The 26,128-nt window shown below is 38.8% G+C and overlaps 1 protein-coding gene across 1 annotated transcript in view; it reads left to right on the top strand.

Annotated features, from left to right (window-relative positions):
• The window catches only part of LRRC28 (leucine rich repeat containing 28), a 49,712-nt gene that overhangs the window by 8,204 nt on the left and 15,380 nt on the right, over positions 1–26,128 (top strand). The window contains exons 4-6 of the mRNA XM_063314491.1: positions 2,765–2,802; positions 3,884–4,021; positions 23,330–23,536. Of these exons, the coding sequence (XP_063170561.1) occupies positions 2,765–2,802; positions 3,884–4,021; positions 23,330–23,536 (383 nt within the window). The remainder of the gene's footprint in view (positions 1–2,764; positions 2,803–3,883; positions 4,022–23,329; positions 23,537–26,128) is intronic.

Below are 26,128 nucleotides of genomic sequence, written 5' to 3'. Positions count from 1 at the left end.
AATGTGGTCTAAACTTCTGGTTAAATCATCGCATCATCAGCATCATAGCAGCAGCCCATGGCAAGCTGTACCTTATTTATAATTTGAGTGTCTGCAGTGCAGTTAATAATTTTTGAAGGTCATTGCGGTCTGTAGCTTACTTAAGAAATAATCTTGCTTCATCTTATCTAGTGGGAATTCTGTTTTAATGAACTTGAAGTACAGCTTTCATGATGAGTTGCATGTTTTTGGCACCATGCAGTTTAAAAGATAATCTGATTAGGCCATAAGAATCTTCTGAAATTAATATTTGGAAGAGGGTTATTTGTAGAAGCTCTGAAAATTAGCAAGCTTGTTGAGTACATACTACATTTTCTTGTCTAAATTTTATTATGTCTTCAATCTTTTTTCTGTCTAATTTACTCAATTAAGATGGCTAGAATCTCAATGCAGGATATATTTTAATCTTGTTAATGTTTATCAGATTGTAAAACCGAAGCTGAGGTACAGTAGAACAAAACTTAAGGAAGCCACTAATAAGATAGATTTCTTCTTGCTGTGGCTCTGTGTTCTGATGGACTCACAGATTTCAACCCATCACCTCAACTTCCTTTTGGAGATTTGAGAATTTTTTTCCCAGTTATAGTTAACTAAGCCTTAAAAAGCATGGCATTGGAACCTTTTCCAGCATGGATTCATTAATATAGCTGTCCACATCTGAGCGGCAGTTCTTCCTACTTTTAAATGCTGGATAACAATATTGACAATTTATATGCATAATTAATAGATCATCTCAACCTTAATGCAACTGTGATGAAGCTTGGGTATCTTCATTGCTGCAGGCATTGAAATGAGTGGCATAGAAAATCCAGAGCCTCAGATTAGTGGAGTCCTAAAAAAAATAATTGTTTGTATTCAATGGTCCTTAAACTGTTTTAGCTAGTTTTATGTGAAAGAAGACTGCTGTCTGATCATAAATATAGGTCAGGATCCAAAGCACCTTAGAAATAGTTCCAGGCACCAGAGATAACTTTGTGCTACATGGCAAAAAAAAAAAATTATAAGTAAGAAGACTTTTAAAATTGTATGATGTATGACTTTTAAAATTGTATGATGGAATGGAACACACCCAAGCCTTTGGTTGTACTTAAAGTAGTTCTTTGTTTTAATGTGCTTGGGCTTGTCAGGAAATATGGTTGAGTCTTTTTTAAAAATAATATCAGTTTCTCAATTTTTATTTAATTGAAATTGCCACTTGAATTTTGTTAATGTTGCCATTAAAACTGCGTGAAGACTGAAGTAAATAAGGGAAATTAGAAGCATTTTGACAAAAAATATGTTTCTGATTTCCTGGGGGTTTTTTTGTATACCACCTTTAAAATAAAGACTATAATAATTTTCCATTATTTTTGAAAGAGCAACTCCAGTAGTTTTTTACTGTGAATGAATTGCTCTATCGCAATTCCAAGCAGTCTAATTCTGAATTAATGATAAGAAAGAGTTCTTAACTGATACAAGAACTCAAACAGGAAGTCTGTGCTGACCTTGGCCTGGTTTCAGTCAGAGAGTAAGCAATGATCTGTGTATTTAAGATTATCACATTTTGACTGCAATAGTTACTTGACATGACTGACTAACTGCAATCTACTACCTGTACTGACAATGAGAGAATAAAAGAAACAAGTACCATGCTTGTTTCTGTTGTTATACAATCTCATTTCAAAGTGGCATTCAACTAGAATACATGGATATATTTAAAACCATAAATCAAAACAAGTCTAAGGGAAATAAGTGAACTTTACTGATAAAATTTTTCATCCACCACTTTCTCCTGTTTTGTGTCTGCCACTGAAACATATAGGAAGTCACATTTGGTAGATGTTGGGTTCAGAGCATCTGGCTAATCATTGTTTATTTAATAAGCAATGATTTAACAAAACAATGCTAACCAAATCTTTTATCAACTGGGCTTGCTCATGGTCACTCATACCTTTGATTAGTGCAATGCACTCTACATGGGGCTGCCCTTGAAGACAGTTTGGAAGCTGCAACTGATCCAGAATCCAGCAGCACTTGCAGTTCTGAGTGCCCCGCAGTTTGCCCAAGTTACACCACTGCTGCATGAGCTGCACTGACTCCCGTTGCTTTCCAGGTGCAATTCAAGGGCTGGTTATCACCTTTAAAGCCTTAAGTGGTACGGGGCCAGGTTATTTGCAGGACCTCCTCTCCCCAAGGATATCTGCCCGTCCCTCTAGGTCAGATAGAGTGGGTGTGCACCTATCCTTTTAGCCTTCCTGAAGGCCATGAAGACCTGACTCTTCCACCAAGTTTTAGGCTAGGATTGGGGTTGAGTCAGGTGATGAAGAGTTTGATTGGTCTGGTGCCTGGTGGGAAGGGCCCTCCCTGGACTGACCCAGCAATCTTCTCCAGGTCCTTTCCCAGTGCTTGGAAACTGTGAGGGTCTGGATGAGGGAGAACAGGCTTCAGCTTAAATTGGCAAGACAGAGTCACAGGATTTTAAGGCCCCCATGTTCTGGGGACTTTCCATCTTTAACTATGTATGAGGTAAACTGGTAAACTGCCCAGAGTCACTTGTGTCAGGTGGGTGGCTATATAAACTATATATTAAAACGTTGTTTTCTTTTATTCTTGTTTTTATTGGTTGTTGTAGGCCGCCTAAGATCATTATATGAGATAGGCAGTTAAATAAGTTCTTTAAATAAATAAAAACTGGTTTTATTTGCCCACTCCTGAAAGTTAACAGCTGATTCTGTTCTTTTCCCAGATATCTCCATTCAAATAATATTGTTATTGTACCTGAAGGTAAGTGCCCTAATAGGGTTCAAAATATTATTCTTAGGTTTTAGTACTAATCTTAAATGATGAGTTATAGCCCCTGAAATGCTCTCTAGATCTGAGATAAATGAAAATGTCTGGATTCTCAGATATATCTAAACTCCATGTACTTTGCTTGTACTTAGAGTACTGGGAAGGCCAAAATACCATTAATTAATACAAGCACTTCTCGGTGCATCCTTGGTCCGTGAAATGCATTCAGCCTCAACTCAACATATGGTTTTTAACCTTATTAATCATTTATAAATCTTGTCTCTTTAATTTATTTATCAAACAGTCTTACGCCATGCAATTGCCTGTAAACATAAACCCTCGGAGATAAAATTTTTCCATTCACCTTTTAGAGAAGGTCATGTGCCAGTATTATCAAGGGAACATTCTGGCTGAGCTGCAGTAGTTTTGATTTTCTAGCATGACTTCTGCAGAGTGCAGGACCATGAAGGCAAATGGATTAAGCAGTTGCAGAAAACGGTTGAGAATTGTGGCTGGAGAACTCTTACCCTTTTCATGTTCTGCTTTCATATACACTAATGCACGGATGAAAACCCAAATGACTGTAGTTGGTTATAGTTTTTATTTTATATGTTTAATCAGTTTATATGATTGCCCACCTTGCAAATGTGATTCTGTGCAGCTCACAAAATTTTAAAACTGTACAACCCACAAAGAAAACCAATAACCAAAGACAAGGACAACAACATGCTAGGGCAACTGAGGACACCAGCACTGAATGTACCTGGACTCAATTCCCTGACCTCCACACCTGGGAAAATAGCCAGGTCTTAATGGCTTTCTGAATGACCAACAGGGTCACAGCTAACCTAATGTCCAGTGGTATGGTGTTCTAGAGAGAACATATTTTTGTTCCCTCAAAATTCTTACTGTGTACCTGGTGAAATAGACTTACGCATGAAAAGCTGTGCAAGAATAAATGTATTAATCTTTAAGGTACAACAAGATTTCTTGTGTTTTAGGGATAAGCTGTTATGGAAAAATGTCTCATTCTGTTCTTGATTTATTAAATTTGTTACTTTTTTTTCCCTTAAAGCAATTGGTTCCTTGGTTAAGCTGCAGTTTCTGGACTTAAGTGACAATGCTCTTGAAATTGTGTGCCCAGAAATTGGTCGCTTGCGATCTCTACGCCACCTTCGATTAGCTAATAATCAGCTAAAATATTTACCAGCAGGTAAGGTATGAGAAGCATTATGGCTCATGTGTACAATTTTTGACCTGTTATACAATATTTGAATTATGTTAAATAATACTAGTCAAGTGTTCTTAATGTACTCCTACTTCCACTAATGTATGCATTGTTGCTGACTTAAAATTAAATGCTTAAGGTATTAGAAATGCATTAGATTTGCTGAATGCAGATTGCATAACACGATAATTATTGAGCTTACCAAACCTTTATTCCATTCTATATCACTTCCCATATACCAGATAATCTGATACATTGTGCCACAAAGTAACTACATTTTAAGGTATTGATTTGGGGTGGGGGTATAATTTAATCACCATTCATTAATGTTACCTTGCTGGAATTAAAGTAAGAAAAGTATAGATAAAAGTAGCACAATCCAATCATGCTTACTTGGAATGAGTCTTAGTAATGTTTACCTCCGAACACAGTGCAATCTTAAGCAAATTTTCATGAGACAAAGTTTTTATTTTTTGGAAAGTGGCAAGAACTCTGTAGTAAATGCTGAATCTTAATAGATTACTTCTACTAACAGTTTGCCAGAATATAGAAATCCAAATGGGCAGTAGCCATAACTGAAAATGTCAAATGGCGGGCATTCCATAAAGCCAGGAACATCTTCTGACTGAAAGTTGCCCAAAATGTTCATTAATGTTTTCAAAATATTTAATTCAAAAGTGAGTATCTGAATATGATTAAGTTTCTTAAAATTCATGCTGGACTCCCACAGTATAAATGTATTAAGGTTTGTTCAAGCAAAAGTTAACATTTTTCTGAAGACCTCAGTACATGGCTTTTACAGATTCCAAAGTGGGAGCATTCCAAAAAGATATATTATAGAATAATTGACTATTTGTCTATTAAGCTTTACTTAGGAAATAGCCTTCTCTGTATAAAGATGCTACTTTATTTTATCCTCCATTTATATAAAATATGGGACATTAAACCTTTTCTTCCTATATGTTGAAATCTTTAGGTATGTGATATTTCTTACACTAAAAATATCACTGGTTTTAACCATTAAATTCTCTGCTGATGTTGAATTGCTGATATAAAATCAGATTGCCTAAAGTCCGCTAACTTTTCCTTTCCCTCAAATGCTGTTTACGTATTCATGCTTCCCTGCTTGTAATAATTTGTTTCTGCTAGGAAATTGGCCTACTTTCTGGCGTTTCCAGCACTTCCAAAGCAGTTTTCATGGCTGCAAATCTTCACTCATAATCCCTCTTAAAGAGACTGTTATTCTCAAAATTGTGAGTAGGGTGGTTAGTAAATAACTGGATATCCTATCCATTCCATTCCAGCAAAGAACTTGTAGAGGACTTTACAGGATGCAGGTTATCACTGCAGTAATGTCACCATTGCTCTGAACAAGAATGTGATTTCATGAAAAGAATATATCTTTAGAAGTTAAATTGTATCTGTTTTAAATGCCTTCTCGGGATAATACTTTTTGGGTGCAGTGGATAATTTTGGGAGGCCATTGCAGTGACACTGCTGAATTGTTCTTAAATCTTACCATCTCCAGATGTGTTTGAATTTGATTTCTGCTTTTTTTCATCATGAAAGATTTGCTGAAATTGGATAGAACTTTCAAAGATGAAAGAAGAGCTTGATAGTTTTTGCCATAAATCAACAAGGCACCATCCAACTGAAGCAGCTCCAGAAAGAAATTAGGAACCCCAAAACTTGCTAGGGAACCATAAAAGACTGAAAGAAAGTGAAAGGAGCAGAGACCTTTGAAGACTGTACTCAGGAAAGGCAGGCAAGAAGAGAAAATACTTTGTTTCAAAATTTGCTGATCAAAGAAACAGCTACGAGTGGGGGTATAAACAAACTTTATCTGTTTTTTGTTTGTTTACATTTGTTATGGTTGCCCACTGCAGCAGGTTCTGGGCAACTTACAAAATCCAAAAAATCTGAAACAGCCATAACAATAACAAGAAACCAAACAGGGGCCCCACAAACACATTAACCCCAGACCTGAGAACAGAGTCATGTCTTAAGGGCTTTCCAGAACTTCAGGAGAGAGGGTATGATCTGCGTCGGGGGTGCGGGGGGAGAGGCCAGGACAGAGAAGGTATGCTTCCTTGGTCCTGCAAGATGACAACAGTTAATAGAGGGGACCTGGAGTTCACCCCAGCAGGCAGAAACAATTGGAGATATCCAGGCCCTATGCCATGAAGGGCTTCATAGGGACAAGCAGCATCTTGAATTGTACCCAAAAGCTGACTGGCAACTAATGCAGCTCACGTAGCAGTGGAGACACATGGGCATAATGAAAAGGGCCTGTTACTGCTTGCATTGCTGCCTTTTGAACCAGCTGTAGCTTCCAGGTGGTCTTCAAGGGCAGCCCCATGTAGAGCGCATTGCAATAATCCCCTCATAAGGTGACCAGAGCATGAATAAATGTCTAAAGGGTCTCCTGGTTGAGAAACAGATACAACTGGCCCACAAGATGAACATGTGCAAAGGCCTTCCTCGCCCAGCTGCTACCTGCTGTTCAAGCAGTAGCTGTGAGTGCAGAAATACCCTCCAGTTTGCACAGTGCAAGAGTATTTAGGTATGTCATCCTGCCACCAATAGGACTAGAAAATCTGGTGGACTGATATCAGTCCACAAACCTGGGTGGCCAAATCATACTATATTACAAATGAGCTGTTCACAGAATCAGACTCTGGTTAACCCAAAATTGCTTTTTAGTTATTTATTTATCATATTTCTTTGCATCTCGACAAATGACTTTGGGCAGTAGTAACTATTACTTTTCAGTTATACTCTAAATATAGCAATAAGCAACAGTTAAGTTGAGATATATCCTGGGTAAATATGTAAATTTAGTAAACACTATATTAGTATACATAACAATGTTTATAAATATGAAAAAGAACCACATTTAATGCATCTGCAATGTAAGTATGAAAATATATTCATCTGCAACAGACATCAAATACATGTGACCATCATTTAATTCTCCAGTGTCCAATAATGTCATAATTTTTACATTTGTTTATAGAAATTCTGGAAACCTGCTTCTCTACCAAATAAAGTCAAATGTTGGTTCACTGGTATACAGAAGTATTTATTGTCCTGCCATTGAAGACCACCCAGAAACTTCAGCTGGTCCAGAATGTAGCAGTTTAAGTGCGTATTGGTCAGTCATGGTACTACCATGGCACACCGTTGCTGCAGGAGTTGTACTGTTTGCCAGTGGGTTTCCGAGAACAATTCAAGGTGCCTTCAGGGCCAGAGTATCTTAAGAGATTGCCTTTCCCAAATAGTCTCTGCTTGTCCAATCCAGATGGCCAGAGAGCACTTACCACATGTCCCCAGGAGATGTGGGGAGAGAGGGCCCCAAAAGCATTCTGTGGTAGCTCCTATCCAATGGAACGAGTTCTCTTCAAGGTGAGGAGGGCCCCAACTTTCAGGGCCTTCAGAAGGCAGATAAAAAACAGTATCTTCTGGAAGACTTCAGGGACTGACTGTGAAGCTACTGACCCCTAGGTGTGCTGTATCAGTTTAATTATTAATATAGTTGTATTATTTATTGTTGTTGTATATATTATTATCTGAAGTGGTGGTTAAATTGTGCAATTAAATAAACAGAAATAATTAAAAGGCTCTTACCAAGAGAAGTTGTTTTATTAGGAGAGGAATCATGTATTAATTTTGAACTCCTACCACATTTTGGCAAGCCTGCAACATGAGTGTTCTCTCTGATAAATGCAAAGATAGCCAGTAATTAGATCCTAGGATTTGGCACCTGGGATATTGTGTTAGTTCCAGGTCCTCCTGTTGAATCAGCATGACCTCTTTTTACCTATCTGGGAAAAGTTACATGAACACTATACATCCCACAATATAAAAAAATTCCAAATTGTTCAGTTCACTAATTGGAATGGGGAAGGAAATTATTTGCACACACCCCACACTGCAACTTTCATAGCATTCTTTGTCTTGGGATGTCTGGCTATAATGGCTTTAGAAGGAGTTAACACAAATTCGCAACATCCAATGGCTATGTGCAATATCCATGTTAAGAATTGTAACAATTGTTGAGAACAACAGGAAAAGGCTGTGACTGTTGTATCTGATTGTGAAATTCCCATAGGCGTCTAGGTAAGAATGAAATTGGTATATTATATGGGCCTTCAGCTATAGCCTTGTGTTGATGTTTTAAGCTCCATTATTAACGTTGGGCCCTATCAAGAGCTTTCTTTTTCTACAAGAAGTTTTTTTTTATTATTTCTGGAAATACTTTTGGCACCTAGGTGTTATTAACATATACATATTTTCTTTAGAAGTACGGTAAATGATAGATAATTTTTTTAATGTCTGACAAGATTTGGAGGATCTGGATTTTTTTGTATCAGAGATTTGTGACATATAAATCTTACAAGTTGTAGCATTATGTAATATTTAATTAAAATTAGCTAAGTTTACTCAGCTAACGTTTGACATTAATTATAGATTTAGTAATCGAAAAGCTTCATGTTTTGCCAACTTTCATGGTAAATGAATTAAACAGGTTTGGCAATGACTACCATGGTAAATTTCCTCTAAAAATATCATCTGTACTGCAGTCTAAGGAAAGGGCTAGGAATATAATTTTGAAGTGGCATATTTCAGATTTCCGCTAAGTTAAATACTCTTAGCCTTATTAGCTAAGAGTGCATGGTCATAGCCACAATGTCTGTGCCTGCAAAGAACAGTGTTGACATTAATGGTTGGTTTTGCATGTTACCTTCTGGAACTTCTGAATTTGGTAGGTGAAGGAACAATAATCTGCCGCTTGTGCCGCTTTAAGTGCAATTTGGTCAAAAAAAAAAATCAACCAAAGGCAGTATGCTCTTGTGTGTCCTATATCATGAGTTGGCATCCTGAATGCTTTAATAGGTTGCATAGAATCGTTTTTGCCATCTCATGCTTAAATATCAAGTTTCTCCTAATATACGTGGTTTTCTCCTTTTTTTTGTGAAAACCATAAATCTATAACAGTGTTTAAATGTATTGATAATTCATTTAAACAAATCACTATATATTTACGTGAAATGCCTTACAGGTATTAGTGAGAAAAATTAATAAAGTTTCCCAGACTAACTTGGTTTTGTCTCACCTTAGTAGCATGGTGATTGTTCAGTGGGACAATAAGATATTTTTCATTCATTGCCCATTACATTTTAAAGTGTCTTTTTCTGATCATTCTGCAAGTCTGAGTTTAGCAGCTATCCACAGATGAAAGTTAAATCTTTATAGGGCAGATTTTTTCCCCCAATATTACATACTCAGAAGTGATAACGGTTCACAGATCTATCCCAGCAAGTAACATTACCAGTGCTCTATCATTTATGTGTGAGAAAAATTCCATGTGGATTTGTGTTAACAACCAATTTCTAGGAAAAATTAATATTGGCCAGGATCCAAAGATTTGCTTCACATGCAGGAACAGATAGTGGTCAGCCCCATTGGGAATCTTTCCTTGGAGTTGTCAGTCACAGGTTATGTAAGAAACAGAATTACCTCAGTTTCAAATGATCTTTGCTAGGCAGCATGAGAAAGTCTTTCTCTTTTAGAGGTCTTCAGTGATACTGCTGAACATGTTAGCTATCATTATTTAAAATGTATCTTGTATTACTAATACTTTACCAATGGTTTCCCACAAAATCTTACACTGTGCTTCACTGTCTTTCTCTTCTCTGGCTTGTAATGAAGAAGATTTAATATTCTTAAACCCTCCCTGTTTTGATGGCTTTTAGCCCACTTGAGTGTTCATTTGAATAGAAAGGTGGAGCAAAAATCAAATCAATTGGATGTGTGTGACCATGAAGGTAAATAATATATTTTCATCTTCCAAGTACTTTATTTATCCAGTTGATAAATGAATGGATGAGGCTTTGTTTCAAACAGTGCGTTTTTATTCTCCCTAAGAACTGGAGAGCCAGTTTGGTGTAGTGGTTAGGGCATCAGGCTAGAAACTGGGAGACTGTGAGTTCTAGTCCCATCTTAGGCACGAAGCCAGCTGGGTGAGCTTGGGCCAGCCCCTCTCTCTCAGCCCTAGGAAGGAGGCAATGGCAAACTTCCAAAATCTTGCCGAGAAAACAGAAGGGACTAGTCCAGGCAGTCGCCAGGAGTCAACACTGACTCGAAGGCACACACACAAGAACTGGGTGTACTGTATAACCTCTTTTTTGTCACTATGAACATTTATAAAATTACTTAGGAGTGATAATTGATTTCCAGCAAATTATTTTGCTTCACAATTTGCATGGCTACTTTGGAGTCATTTAATGAGTTGACACCGAAGCATTTTGTTACCCCTTTCCTTTTGGTCACCAAAAATGTATTTGTGTTTACTATTACGAGATGACTTCATTTCCTACTCTGTAATTCCCCAGTACCTTATTATTTCTGGGGAAAGCTTTGACAGTGAAAAAAATAGTGCTGAACATTTTTCCTTTTTTGGCTAAGCTAGTAAATTATCCATGGCTTTTCAAAGAGCTTAGCATACCCTTTTATACTCCTGTTGTAGCATTTGACAGTGAAATAATACAGTAATCACAAAGTCAAACACGTAGTTTCAGTACTGTGATCTAAGTAGTCCTTGGGAGAGAAATGTTTTAACTACTAGCCTTTCAATAGTGTTGTTTTGTGTCATGGTCTTCCAGTACAATTGCATGCCTCAGTAAAGACTATTCCTTGGAAGGGGTCTAACTTACAAGATGTCAACCAGTGACGCTGACCCTTTGTATTTCTTAATAGGCATTCTGCTTTCTTAATTTAGTAACAGGCATGCAAATCTGTGCCACAGGACAAGTTTGGTATGTCAGGCACATTTCCAGGAGGATCATGTTTGAAAGTGTTCGAAACTTGCAGAGCTGTGAGGAGAACATCCAAATGCATGAGTAGCTTACCTTTCACCAGTCCTCCGTGGTGTTAACATGTCAATAAAGCAGGTTGTTTTAAACATGAGTAGTCGCTTTCACAGAACAAGCTCTTCCTGGCTGCCTATTAACTCTTCGCAGAATAACACAGTTGAAAAAGGGCTTGGATGAAAAAGCTTGCTTCGGTGCTGTTTGACTAGAACAATAAAAACTGCAGGAAGTTGCTGCTTCTCTTTTATTTAAAAAAAATGTGCTTTGATTAGAGCGCTAGATGCCTTTCCTGCTTGGCTTTCAGTGCTGTAAGTAAATTCTAAGAGTGCTATAGGCAACTTTCTTTGAAAGTATAGTATGTTCCAGTAGTGTTTTGGCTGTAAGGCCCGTCAAGTTCACCTTCACTCCCAGGGTCTTCGTGAACATGGTTGTGAAGTTTTCTTGGCAACCGTATCCAGATGTTTTGCTATGGCCTTCTTCTGGGATGCTCTTCCAAAGTCCCAACCCAGCCTACAGCCCAGGGGTCCCCTGAAGTTCTCCATCCAAATGCTGAACAGGCTCAGTGCAACTAAACTCCCAAGGTCGGCTGGGTGCTGTTCTGCCATGTTGTTTGTCAGTTTCCATCCCACTGGGGAATTATTTGTCTTTTTTTGCCCAGTTTGTCCGATTTTGTTCTACAGCTTAAAATGATAGCAGGTGTAGGAATGCCGTACAGTGTGCGTCTTGAAATGGTAATAGATCAAAATGGGTAGTAAAATCGGCAACCCTGAGTACAGTATTAGAAGTAGTTTCTACTGATTTGTAAGAGCTGGTTCTCAGATGGACAAAGATCAAGAAACTGTTGTGTAAATAATTAATAGTGGCAGACTCCCCTTCTTTCAGAGAAGAGACCTGCCTCTTCCTTAGTTTGCCAAAAGACTGTTAGAAAGAGAAACAAAACTTCCATCCAATGGAAACTCCCAGAATTTTCTCTACTTTGCCAAAGTATCCTTCATCTTTCTTCTGGGCAGGAGGACAAACTTCTAAAGAAAGTGTTGCAGCCACCTATTTCTTTTTCAAAGAATTGGAATGGGGCTTATGTATGTTCATAGGCATTCTTGGTAAGAAGTTGATGTAGAGGCCAGTGCTTTATATTGCCATTTGTTTCAGGTATTTTTTAAAATAAAAATGCAGATTAAAATAGGTATTCAAGTGTCAGGAGATATATCCAGAGGCTCAGAGATACAGTGACCCCTAGTTGGCCTTAATAATTAGTCAAGATGTGTGAAAATCCAGAAAGTTGAAAACCATATGGACTTCTTTCACAGTCTACTCTGGAAGAGAAAAATACTTTCATGTTTGATATTAAGCTTTTAAGAACTTTTATGGTCAAACTTGAAAGCTTCGGTCTTTCAGAGTATTTCTTACTGTCTAACTCTAAATTTATGACAAAAGCATCCATTGGTTTTTCTAACAGATTGAAGATAGCTTTATAGGCTTCTGTATACAAAGCTGTTTTCTGCAAAATAATGCGTTGGTGAAATTATTCTAAATGTCTTGAATATAATGTTTCTTTTCCAATGTTGTATTCTATCTACTGTATTTTAAAACTTTATTTGAATTGGTGTGTGTCACATTTAAAATTAAGGATTTCATTTTAATTTAGTTAGCTAAATCTACCCCTTTTTGTAGCTGCCATTCCTTTCTGTGGAAGGAACAGGGAATTTTGACCTTTGATGTGGGATGCTGAGCCAGAGACCAAAAAGCTAGCAGCAAAGGTTATAAACTATAAAAGTTGTAGTTAACTTGGAAAAATACTAAGTTGTCATGGTTACTTTGATCAGTTTCTCAGAATACTGTGACAGAACTCAGATAAAGAACTCCAGATTACAGCTTTAAAATAAGGCACTGGTGCTGTCTTTCAAAAGAGATATGTTGATGACAGTTAATTATACCTAAACATGAAGGCTTGATGGTTTGGTTGTTCATAGGGATGTCTTTTTTTTCAACTGTGATTTTGTAGTAAGGCAGATTAAGGAAGTTTTTCCTCTTCACTTGTTGCCTAGGAACTGCTATGGCAGTAAGGTGCCGTAGGTTGTACGAAAAGATCCAGGGCTAAGCGCGTAGCACTTTTCCTCAAATTGTTTTTTTTTTCCCCAACTGGTCATAAAATGAAAAATTGGGGTTAGAGGATTGGGGTTTTTTTGCCCTTATCTCAGTTCTTTTTTCTGCTGCATCATGTCTTGTAGTTAAGCAGAATCAGTGATATATATCTCTGTACACAAAGGAAGGATCTGGGAGCCTTGTTGGTAAGAACTGGATAAAACACTTTAAACATAGAACTATGTTACATTTTTGACAAGGGCATTTAAACAAATGAACCTGAAAAAACATTTACATTCAGCATGGCTTGTCATGCTTCGCTTCAGTGGGTGCCTGTGTGTGTCATCCTCTTTGCATAGTGAAGTTAAACTTGCACTGGAAAGTGAAGGAACTTTGTGAATTAAATATCACATCTCTTGCTAGTTTACTCCTTTGCATCCTTTGGACCATAAAACACTAATTGTCCTGTTAAGGAAATGCAGAAATGAAGAACAGTTTGGATCAGAAGAGTTGAGAGGAAGTATCTAACCTTTTTAGGTGTCTCTAGAGCAGAACTTCTGCATCGAATGGTATAAGCCTACACATCACCCTGTAAGTTCCTCCCGATGCAGGAACCTTTCCAGCAGCCTACAGTGTCATTTATAGATCTGTGATTGGGAGAATTGTGCACCAATTACTGTTTCCTCAGAAGTTTCTGCAAACCTGAAATATTAACTCTCATTATCATCTGCTGCTGGGTCAGTATGGAATTAATCCTTCTATGGCTTCTTTCAAATTCAGAACAGCAAATTATATTCCTATTATTTCCTTCAGTTAAAAAAAAACATAAGAGGAGGGTTATTTTATTTGCCATTTTTCTTAATAATTTTCCTATTCTATTTCTCTTGTGATCGTTAAGGAATGTAGATCTATGCAGCCACCATCCAACCATGTTATGATTAGTCAGATATTGGAAATACTCCATTTGAGTTGTTACTCAAATACAGTAATAACTGAATAAGAATCAGGAGCATGCATATTTTAAATTTCTATTTATGTAATTTATCTACCGTGTCAATCTGGGTGATGTACAAATATTCATAGGAAAAAACTGCAATACGGTAACAACAGAGCAGAGCATGCTAGAGAGATATATCCTGTACCAAATAGATGAATCCATTTTGTGTTCAGTGAGATTTGACACTGGATGTGGATCCTTAACACTTCTCCAGAGGTGTAAACTTCCTTGTGATTCAGGTCAATGTTCTCTCTATTACAGAATCCGAGCCCTAAAAGTTGCCATTCATTCAGATTCACTGGCAGCATGACAGGAGCAAAACGTGTAGCTAAGAATGAAGCACAAGGTTTAATGACAAATCCTACCCTTTCTTTCCTATACAGATGAACGGAGAATGGAAGTATTACTTCCCAAAATGCTGTTAACATTAAAGCATTTTTGTTGTGGGGGCAACATCATTCTGCTGAGACATCAAAGCAGTTTCATCTGTAAAATCAAGAGGTTGGAGAGAAAATAGTAGAGAGGGAAAACAGGGTGATGAAAATTCTAGATGGGGTAAGATTGGGAACTTTGATGTACCAAGAGGGTCTTACCTAATTTTATGAAAATATTTGAATTCAGGAAAGTTGTGTTGGCCACATACTTCAATATCCCGTGGGAAATGCTAATCAACTGAAGCTGTAAAGTTTTTTAATCTCTGGCTGACGTGTAAAGCCATGTGCAGTTCTTCAATTTTCCTTTCAAGCATTAGCTTTATCAATGGGCTGTTGGCTTTTATGGCTAGATTAGCTGTAAAATGTAATTTACCAGCAAACATAATTGTTTAGAAACTTAATTACTGTCGTCTTCAAACATGAATGCTATTGCTTTGGACACTTTTTGACACAGTGAATAAGGAACACGACAATAATAGGACTTGTTGAAATTTGGATAAAACAAACACAGGTTTCAGAGATGCCTTGCATAAAGCCAGAAATTTGAATCAAGATAAGCCTGGACCAGAACATCTTGCTTGAGGAGCTAGGTTTGGTAACTCTGAAAAGTGGAATCAGTTTTGGACTTCCGGTGGAGACATGGCAGACTGAACAGCTGTGCCCGCGGGACACAGAACTGACAACAGGCAGTTTTTTCGGGCTCAGGCAGGTTTTTCCTGAAGCCCAGGAGTGTTGTTCCAGAAAAAGGAAAACAATTGGAATCACCCCGTCTGTCCTCTGGATGGCTGCTTGCTGCCAGAAGATCACAAACGGTGTTTGCGCTCGACTGGTAAGAGCTAGCTGGGAGGCTGGGACATCACCATTTCCAAGCTGTGCTGTAACCTTAAAGGGACACTAAGACCAGCCACCCCATCTCTAAATCACCCAATTTATATTTCTTTTAAGTGTGCGTACCCTAAGAGAGGCTTTCTACAGCAAGGAGAAGCAGGTTCTCTTGGTGCTTATCATTATTTTTGGGATCAAGTTTTGGACTTTGTTTTCCATCCAAATATTAAGGAGGATTGAGAGTAAATAATTGTCTCCCTGTTATTATTTTTGTACTAAATTTGAAGATATTAGCATTTTCCTACATGTTGAATTGGCTGTTTTGAATTTTCAGTTTTCTGCTTCTACTTTCCTTGGGGAACTGTCTGCATATCTCACTTTTGCTTATGTAAATACATTCCAGAATTCTTTCATATCTTTGACTTTCGCTGGTTAAGCTCTTAGGGGGCGCCATAAACTACTGCGTGAGACATGGAGGATTTCAAACAGACTTTCTCTGACTTCCAACAAGATTTTAAACAGATTCTTTCTGATTCCTACCAAGTTTTATGCAAGGCACTCAGGACATTGTGGAAAATATGAGGTCTAAAATGTGTCATCTGGTTGGGGATGTCATGGATGAAACTGAGGAATTTAACAGCGACAGAAATGTTTTTTCTTAGAGTGAGATTGGGACTTCTGTTGAAATGCTGGGTGAAGATCAGTTAGTTGAGTTGAAGATATTAAAGGAAGAGATCGAGTTGCAAGCCAAAAGTGAAATCTATCTTCTGATGGAACGCCATGGAAAAGAAGGAGTTATTATGTATGGGAGGTCTCCTGAAGAGAAGTTGGAGTTTTTGTGGGGGGCAGTTGGGCTGTTCAATTTTTTCTTAAGAAAAAAGCTCTGTGCGCATTGTGGGGATATGCAAATGCTCTGGTTTATTTTGAAGTGGGATAAAGGTTTAAGAATATCTGGATTGCTTTTAGGGTTTGGCTGATTTCATTTATCTTTAACAATTTGGATTAAGATTATTAAAGTATAATAAAAAATAAATGTCTGGTTTTGGGTTTAAGATGATTAAGATTATTAAAATTGTTGTATTATCAAGTACAATGGCAGACAATTTATATGTTTTTTAGTTTGATCTTTATTATAGTAGACAGGAATGTGTAGAATAGTAGTAGGAAGGAAATAATTAAATAAATAAAAGTTATCTTTTGCGGGGAGCTGATTAGGAGCTTTATATAGATAGATATAGATATTTTCTTTTAATATAAGGGGAGGGAGCAACTGTATTTAGTGATTTTTATAATGTGCCAATGGAATGATTTATAAAAATAATATGATTTTGGTTTAATATAGAGTAAGGGATTGATTATGGAAAATTGTTGTATATCCTTGCTGTTAAAAGTCAGAAGTCACCTTTTTTTGTAATTTTGAAAAAATTTTCTCTTGTGTTTTTATACTTTTTTAGTTTTTTTTTTTCTTTGCGGTTTTTTGTAGCTTTTATTTTTACTTGAAACTTAATAAAATTCTTATAAAAAAAGAAAGAAAAGTGGAATCAGTTTCAATTAGCTTTGTTAATTAATTGACAATCATCTCATTTTTTTTTAGCATTATATAATTTTCAAGAGCCAGTTTGGTGTAGTGGTGAAGGCACCAGGCTAGAAACTGGGAGACTGTGAGTCCTGCCTTAGGCATGAAGCCAGTTGGGTGCCCTTGGCCAGTCACTTTCTCTTAGCCCTAGGAAGGAGGCAATGGCAAACCACTTTTGAAAAACCTTGCCAAGAAACTGCAGGGACTAGTCCAGGCAGTCGCCAGGAGTCAAAAATGGACTCTAAGGCACACACAGACACCCAATTTTCATTTTTATTACTAATTTTTACTCAAAACCTTCTGAGGCTCTAGTTAAAAGGTGCGGTCTGTTCTAAGGAAACAAATAAGGTTGAATTTATGCAAGAAGAGAATACTTGGACTAGGCATGTTTATGATTTAATTACAGGAAACTTCAGAAGCCAAGTGAAAAGCACGGATCAGAAAGATTAATAAAGTTTTGGAGTGTTGGTTAGCTTAGGGTCAGCTTTAATTGTAACACCATAAGACATAATCAACAGCCAGTGAAAATCCAAAGAGGTAACAACACACGGAAGTGACGTAAGTTAAATGGCCAACCCAATCATGAGATGTCATACCTAGGCCACTGAGAGGTTCCCCAGACCATGACTTTCACCTGCTGCTGAAGAAGGACCTGTGAGGACTCCCAGATCACAGACCTGCTCCTTGCAGGAGAGTGCAGTTCCCTCTAGAGTCAAGGTTGGAGTTGGGATCAAGCCAGTTTGATGATGGCAAACAACAACTCGGTTTTGCAGGAGATTTAATCCAAGCTTGTTTTTAATTTATTTTTATTCATCAAATTTATATAGCTGCCCATCTCTCAAAAAAGTGGCTCTGGGTGGCGTACAATAAAACTATAAAACATTGAACATATAAAAACAAAAGAATTTATAATTATCAAGGCTAAGAGAGGACAGCAGATGTTAACCACAATGGAACCACCTCAGTTTAACCCATCCAGACCCTTGCAGCCTAAAGGCACCAGCCCAGGTCTCCAGGACCCTCTCTGGTCCAATCTGAGGTGGGGATGTACTCTATGCATCATTGGCACACTGCTGATGCCACACCCAGACTTGTTGATGCTATCCCCAAACCTTGTAGATATTGAACAGCATGAGGGAGAGGTCAAAGCCCTGTAGACCTCTACGTTGGCACAGCCATGGGCATAACTACTGTTTCCTTGTGAATAGCAACTGTAGCTGCCCACTTGAGAAAGAGGAGGAAGGCTGCAAAACAGTGCCTCTTGCAGGCAGCACAGAACAATTCTGTTGTACTGAAAGTTGCTGAGCAGTAGGAGGATGCTCTGTCCAGGCCCAACAGAGGTCATCTGCCATGGCAACCACAGCTGTTTCTGGCCTGATGCAGGCCAGATTCCATCTGCCCTGAATCCAGACTGCAAGAGGCCCGGAAAACGGTATCTGGTAGCTGTCTAAGATGGCCAGATCAAGAGAGAGCTTCTTGAGGAGAGGGTGCACCACTCCCTCCCTTAACAAAGCATTCCATGCCTTCTGAATCCACCCATCTGTGCCTTTCCCAGCTGCATGGATTAGCCAGAGGAGGCATAGATCAATCTTAGAAGTGGCAGAGGTCAAGCCATGGAGAACTCTATCCACATTCTCGATTTTAACAAGCTCAAAAGAATCTCAGGTCATCTTGCAAGATATTATCCTAGCCATCTTCTTAGACTTTATTCCAAGTGCTGTCAAATTCAGAACAAAGGCAGGCAATTCTATCTGCAGAGGAACCCACAAACGTGATAGTAGCCTGCAAAAGGATCTGTGCTCCAGTTGTTCCCTAAAAGAGGGACAGGTATTCATGGACACATCTGCCAAATGCAAGGTCACAGACCCAGTAAAGATAGAGAAGTCAGAGTGCTTTGCCTCCCTCGTTACCATAATTCACCCTCAGATGTGAGTTGGTTGGGTTCACTCTTCGTTTTCTTCTACCATTGCTGTAGGCATCTTTTCATTTGTTTCATTTTCCATAGCTCCTCAGTAAGCCAAGTAGATTACTGGGATCTGTGAGGGAAGAGAGGTTGCTTGGGGGCAATCTTGTCCCATGCCCTTACTGTCTCTGTATTCCAGAGACTGGCAAGACACGCGGCAGAACCGCCTGCAAGACTGCTTGGAAAATTCCCCAAATGCCCTTAGAAAGCCCAAAGGATTCATCAGGCGCCTGGGGTGGACCATTTTACCCAGTCCATTAAGTGATGTTATCAGTTTGCCTATTATTCCAAAAACACGTAGACTGACTTGCTTTCCTGTACAGTCTTGATTCAGTGGCCACTTTTCAGAAGCTTGATGGAGCAACCCACGATAAAGGGGGATGAAAGAATGCAATTTTCAAACTCACTTGGTTATGCTACATAACAGAGACTCTTTTCTCTCTTCCTCACCACTATTGTCAACCATACTGGGAAAACAATTCTGCTTTTCTGCTCCATTTACTGCTACAGTAAATGATGTGATTTCTTTTCCACCTCATACAGAAAGATACAAGCAAATGCAACAGTTATTTATTTGGTTTTTTTAATGGATGCTTCAAGTGTGGGATTTGACAACTACTGGCAATACATTAACAAACTAATTTTAAGAATTAGCAAACTGTCTTTATGAAGCCTGACTTGAAAGAGTATAGCACACATCAAATCCTAACAGTAGAGAGCACATTATGCCATTGCCTGGCTTGTATACCTAGCCAGAATTTTCCAGTTAGTTAAATGGATTGGTTCTTGTGAATTATGACCAGTTGTATTCATGAAAATGGGGAATCTGCATGTCTGGAGATGGTGAGGATCCTTTTAAAATGAGGTAAGCCTAATAAACAGAGTGTAGCAAAGCAGTGTGAAGCACCAGTAGTACTTGTTAATAATAACATGCACTATGACAGCTTAATTATCAGGACAACAAAGACATTGTCATGTTTTGTATCTTAATCTCTTCCTTCTGATTAATCGTAATTTCCTAAGGCAATAGTGAAAGTTAGTATTTATAACATAAGGAGTATTCACTTTGAAGCGCAAAATTCACATAAGCTCCAACACTAATCCCTGGTAACTTTTTTCTTTGATCTCAACCTTGGGAAAGCATATTTTGTTATTAAATATGTTGGCTCCCAGTCATCCAGCAGCCTCATTCAATAAAGGCAGATTATGGAAGAATCTTAGAAGCAGAATAAAAATATTTGGTCTTTTTTATTGCTGGAAACTTCCTAAGGATGTGCAGCACATTTTTTTACTTGCTACTTTTGATCAATCTAACCCTCTGATGGGCTAACATCAGTGTTCTAGCAACAACAAAGACTACTATGTTCCTTCTACTCTGAGCAGCTGCAAATGCCAACTGCTCAAATCTGACATCCTCCAGAACAGTATTAAACTGTTTGACCCAATTACCCCTTGTCCTGGTCTCGAATAATGTCATTACCTACGCACACACACACACACACGATTACCCTTGGGGGTAATTACCCCCAGTTTAAGAACCACTGCTCCAGAAGTACTAGGATTCAACACCTAGAATTCTCCAACCAGTCTTGTACTCTGAAAGGGGAGCACTGAGTTCACCCGCAGACGTCATACATCCCCTTAAGGTCAATCTGGTTTATAGTGGATATATGTTCCCTTCTCTATATAGCATTGTATTAACACTGCATAACACTGGTTTAACATTGCAGGAAGTATTGATTTAAAGCAGCCCTCTCCACCTGGCACTTTCCAAGTATGTGCTAGGGATTCTGAGAATTGAAGTCTAGCATATCTAGAGAGGACCATAGTGGGAAAGATTTGTTTATACCATTCACTGGGAAACACTATGAATAGCACAGTCCATCTTTATGGGGCACCATTCATTGCTAAACTCATGGTGAAATAATTACTGGGACAGAGTGTCATAATCTTGCTATGAGGCTTTGGGTTCTGCCCTTAAAGGCAATTTGGAGGTGTCACTTGGTCCAGAATGCAGACTTAGGCTGTCATTTTGCTTAGTTTTGCAGCTAGTCCTAGTACTGGCTGTACAGCTGGCATTTTCTGCTACAGTATCTTGGAAGAGGGCTGGAACTCTGAGTAGAGGATTCTGCCTATGCTGCCAGTTCTGGCCAATTGTGCTCCATGTAGAGTCACTTGCTGAGATGGGCAGCTATAGAAATCAAATAAACAGATAAATAAAATGTAGGTGCAGAATTAGAAGTAGCCCAATTCCACTGTTATGGGATGGAGGGGAGGTTTAATAGCGATCCAGCCCTTGCCACTCTAATGAAATCTGAGGAAAGAACGCCCTGTTTGCCTTTGATATGTGTATGTCTACCATTTGGTGTTCCAAGGATAAGAAGAAGATGGCATATTTGAATGAGCGCTCTTCTGGCTAGACAACAAAGATGAGAAATACCTCTGTCTCTCCCTAAGAGTTGAGAAAAATACCTTGGGCTGCGCTGCCTCTGGATCCTTGCCAGTTTGCCAACTGGCAGCTTTGAAGGATTTGAACTGGGCAGTTCCTGCCACTAAAAATAGTCTTGCAGCAGAGGTCTTGTGACTGAAAATAGCTGGGCCTTCTACTTGTCAGTCAGTGGTTTGGGTATTATGCAGGCAGTGCTCTTCATGGCCTTCTGCTGCTTGACAGCCGTTGAGATGACTCAGAAGGCTGGTCTATGTCCGTAATAAAGATTTGATTTGACTCAGAAGACTGAATATTCACCCACCTTGTTCTTAAATGTTACCAGCTAAAGGAGTGATGCTTGTTTCCCCGACTTTCTCCTTTAAAACTTTTTTTTTTGAGATGGGGAATCAGAGTCTTTCTTTTTCTTTCTTCAAAGCAGAACCTGACTTGTCCCTTTCAAATCTAGCCCCATTACTTTCTTTTTTTTGTCCTTTTCTTGCTTTGGTAGAAAGAAAAAGTGGTTGCCTCCTCTCAGCTCATTCCATGGGTTTTCCCTTGGTTACTCTTTCCTAAACTCAGATCTTCTAGTCTAGTTGCCAAACTTGGATAGCTCTGAACAGAACCTTTCACTGTAATGTCCCATCACGCTGAATGCTATGTTTTGTAAAGGGAGATCATGAAAAAAATCTCATCTGTTGCTGAGTTCCTTGGTTTCTTCTGGATTTAATAGGAACCAGACGTGTCCTGCACCACACACGTCTTAAGTTCCTCAAAAAGCATATCTCCCATTCTGTATAGCTTTTGTTACAATCGGGGGGGATGTATATTCATTTAAAATCTCTTTCCCTCTGTGTCCCATGCCTGCTCCTATGTGCTGGATTAATTATGCCACTTTTGAGTTAAAAAAAACAACGAATAGAAAAGTAGAAACAGGAGGCTGCCTTCACTAGAACTGACGAGTTGTAGAACTATCTCCTCCTCCCCCGCTTCTTTAAATTTGTTTAAAAACTCTACACGTAAGCCTTTTTTCTTTCTCCAGCTTTCCTATTATGTAAATCTATCCAGTCTTTCCCACCTGGCTCCTTTCAATTATCCTGTATTGCACAGGAGCATCCTAATGACCTGTAATTTTTCCCTTCCTCTCCCTTCCCCATTCTTCCTCCAGCACCTGCAGATAGCTCCAGATCTGTTACTATCTCTAATTATCATAATACAAATTCTGCTGTTTTTAATGTTTCAGTGTCTTGACAGGCAAAGTATCCATCTTGCTAAAAATGACCCCTCAGTTTTTCCTAGGGATTTCATTTTAGCTGTTTGTGTCTTGGAGTTTCACTTTCACCCACACCATGCCACTGGAAACAGTCTTATTTTAATTAAGATGTGATGGCTGTGATCTTTATGGCAAGGCTTGCAGAAAACTTTTTTTATATTGTTTTTTTTAGTCTTTCCCATTTAGGGATATGTAGCTTTTCCCTATGCCTATCTTTTTCCCCATTGTGTCTAATGGGGCTTCAAATTAACAGAACTGCTTGTTTATTTGTTAGGGGCAGCAATCATAAAATCAGTTGGCATGGCTTTGAGTACAGAATCTTCTAGTTGCTACTACAAAGAAAATTGGAAAACCGTCTCTGTTAGATGCACTATACCACATTTGCACTTCAAAACAGTCCTAGTAGCCCGGTAGAGACTATCCATGAATAAAGTCTTACCAGATCATGTGAACATTGTAGGAGATCGATATTAGACTATGGTGTCCAAAAATCAGGAGAAATCTAGTAGCACCACATTTTATTAAAAGACAAAGGTTTCATGCTCACAAAAGTTTATGCTTTTTAATAAAATTTGGTAGTCTGAAAAGAGGCTACCAGACTCCTCCTGATGGTTGGCAGATCATGTGAAATAATTCAGAACTTCCATAGTAATGATAGTGTAAGTCAATCACAACTTGTGTCATGGTAACAGCAAATGCCCCTGTGGTGCTAGGTGACAGGCTCGGTGGATGCTACAGCACCTGTGCTACATAAATGTCCCTTTTTAAACTTTGAATTGGATTTTCCTTAAGGCGCTTTTCATAAAGTATGAAACTTAATGCCTTTTTTTCCTGTTGTGTTTGCAGAGCTTGGAGACCTTAAAGAGCTACAGACGCTGGATATCTCATCCAATCATTTGATAACTTTGCCTGAAAAACTGCACATGTGCCTCTCTCTTCAGTACCTCACTGCTGACCAAAATCATCTCTGGCACGTCCCTCGCCATCTTTGCCAACTTCCCAGTCTCAATGAGTTGTCCATGGCTGGAAACCAGCTTGCATTCCTGCCACTTGGTGAGTGCTGTTTTGGCTATTTGAGAATTAAATTCTAAAATATATGGGAAGGGGGTTAGTTATGAAAGGGGGCAAATGTATTAGGAATCGAAAAGTATCTGATATATAAATTAATCAAAGTCTTCTAGTATTGCACATTCTGAGTTCATGCATTATGCTAAAGGAAAGTTTGTTTGTATGAACAACAATTAGATGGGCTGATACCCAAAGCCACAATCCATGCTTTATAAGCCAGGGTGGCTGGATTCCCAGATCATGTTAAGCCAAACAGAATAAATTGCATTATGCTTTATTAGCTGATTTTTAATAAACTGTCAGCTTAGCCCAAGTTCACAGTTTGTCAGCTTCACTGAAGAATTCCACTTTTTAGATGTGGTTTTTACCTTTCAGTGTGCCACCTACATTGTTCAGTCATACATGGATGAAGAGAATAATCGTAAACAAGCCAATGAGGAGCAAAGCTAGTCAATTCCACATTTTTAATTTCCTCTCCCCCCATTTCTTTTTCCTCTTGTTCTTCCAAGATTCAATTTATATCTACATTCTTAAATATTAAGAAAAGTGTTCTTCACGTAACAGTCCATGCTTTGGTTCATGTAGTTGATTGCACCTACATGGCTCGTCTTTCTGCACCAGAACAAACCACTGCCAGTTTCACAAGCTCAGAGACATTAATTCATAATTTATTATTTAATGTTACGTATAGGCGAGGAACTCTTTTCTCCAAGAAGGCGCTTGGCTTAGAATCATATTATATGTTCCTTTATTTGAACTGTGTATTGTTTTTACCCGACTCATTCAGCTGGAATGATTGAAACACGTTGTGTGAATTATTGAAATGATTGTGATTAAACACTGAGAAAATTGAAGTATTGGGTCTGATGCAGGGCCACTTTCCCTAATTAGCAGTTGTACTGATAGAGGTATAATTGCAGTACCCTAAAAAATATTCCACAATCCCATGTTTGAATTTGAGAATGGAGACAAAGACCTCAAGGCAAGCTTTTTTTTTTTTTTTGAAGGAACTAGTCATACCTGTGAAAATAACTTCAGACTGTATGCTTGAATTTGAAGGCTGTACACATGAAAAGCTTTCTGGTCTGGGAAAGGATGTCCGTGAATTTGGCAGCAGAATTTTGGTCAGTCCAAAAAGTAGCTTAAGGGTGGGAATTGGAGTGTTTTTCCTATAGTACGCATCTCTCATTTTTCACCCTCATTTTGGAGGGAAAGCAAATCAAAGCAAAAACTGAAATCACAGCAACAAGAATCTGGCCATTTTGCTGCCAAATTCAGCAGCATGTTCTTTGGTAAGCTACGTGGCTGCAAATGTAGCCACCTGCAGCTTTTGAGTTGCCTACCTCATTTAGGGTATTACTATGCCAACCCATGTGTTTGAGGATGAGTGTATTAGTTCTCCTTTTTTATAACTGAAAGATTTCTCATTTCCTTTCGTTGCTTTGTATGTTGTGCAAAATAAACTTGTAAACACTTAGAAAGTTGATGCTTGTTTGAGATGATCCATGGAAATCCCAGGGTTGTCGCCTAGAGTGGGACGTCAAAAAAGAAAAAGAAAAGAAAAATATCCTGGAGAAGGATAATGGGAGACTACTTCTGTATGGCAGCCGGGCAAAGTGCATGGACAGGTCCATGAAGTCACCAGGGTTCAAGCTTGTCTCCAGGGAGACTTGACTATTTCACCTTCATAAGGTTATCATACCAGGGACGCGGTGGCGCTGCGGGTTAAACCGCTGAGCTGTTGATCGAAAGGTCGGCGGTTCGAAACCGCGCAGCGGGGTGAGCTCCCGTTGTTAATCCCAGCTCCTGCCCACCTAGCAGTTCGAAAACATGCAAATGTGAGTAGATCAATAGGTACCGCTTCGGCGGGAAGGTAACAGCGTTCCGAGTCGTCATGCTGGCCACATGACCCGGAAGTGTCTATGACAACGCCGGCTCCAAGGCTTAGAAACGGAGATGAGCACCGCCCCCTAGAGTCGGACTCGACTGGACTTTACGTCAAGGGAAACCTTTACCTTTAAGGTTATCATTCCTGATGGTTTGTGAGCCCAAGAACAGCTTGAACAAACAAGTCTTTATCATTTGTGGATCTACATAAGAATTAGACCTAATAATTCTAATTTCGAAAGTGGGCATTTACTATTTCATAACCAAGTGAAGCATTCATGTGTACATCTGCTACCAAAACACGTGATCTTGGTGAAAAGACCTTGTGCTGTTTTTTGAATCACACACATACAGTGTAAATTCTTCCATTTGTGGATGGAGGGTTCCTGTAACTTACTTTATTATCCCACAATATATAGCTCTTCTGCTTTTCTGCTTTTTCAGGAGGGTTAAAAAATATCAAGGCAGACTTATAAGTGTAATGATTGCCTACCCTAACAGACTCAGACTCAGAAGCAGGAGCTTAAGAATATCTGGTTTATTAAAGAATAGCATGCAGATAAAGAGAAAGCTGAGAATGAGCAAAAGCGCGCCAAATACAAACTAAAAACCCTCGGCGCAAACGTAATCCCTCCCCTCGCCATGCCGTTGCAAACTCCCCCCCCCCCCAGGTGCTGGTAACCGTTTCTG

The sequence above is a fragment of the Candoia aspera genome, chromosome 13 (assembly GCF_035149785.1).
Source record: "Candoia aspera isolate rCanAsp1 chromosome 13, rCanAsp1.hap2, whole genome shotgun sequence".
Lineage (NCBI taxonomy): Eukaryota > Metazoa > Chordata > Lepidosauria > Squamata > Boidae > Candoia > Candoia aspera.
Note: the sequence above shows the minus strand (reverse complement) of the source record. Positions and strands in the feature narration are given on the sequence as shown.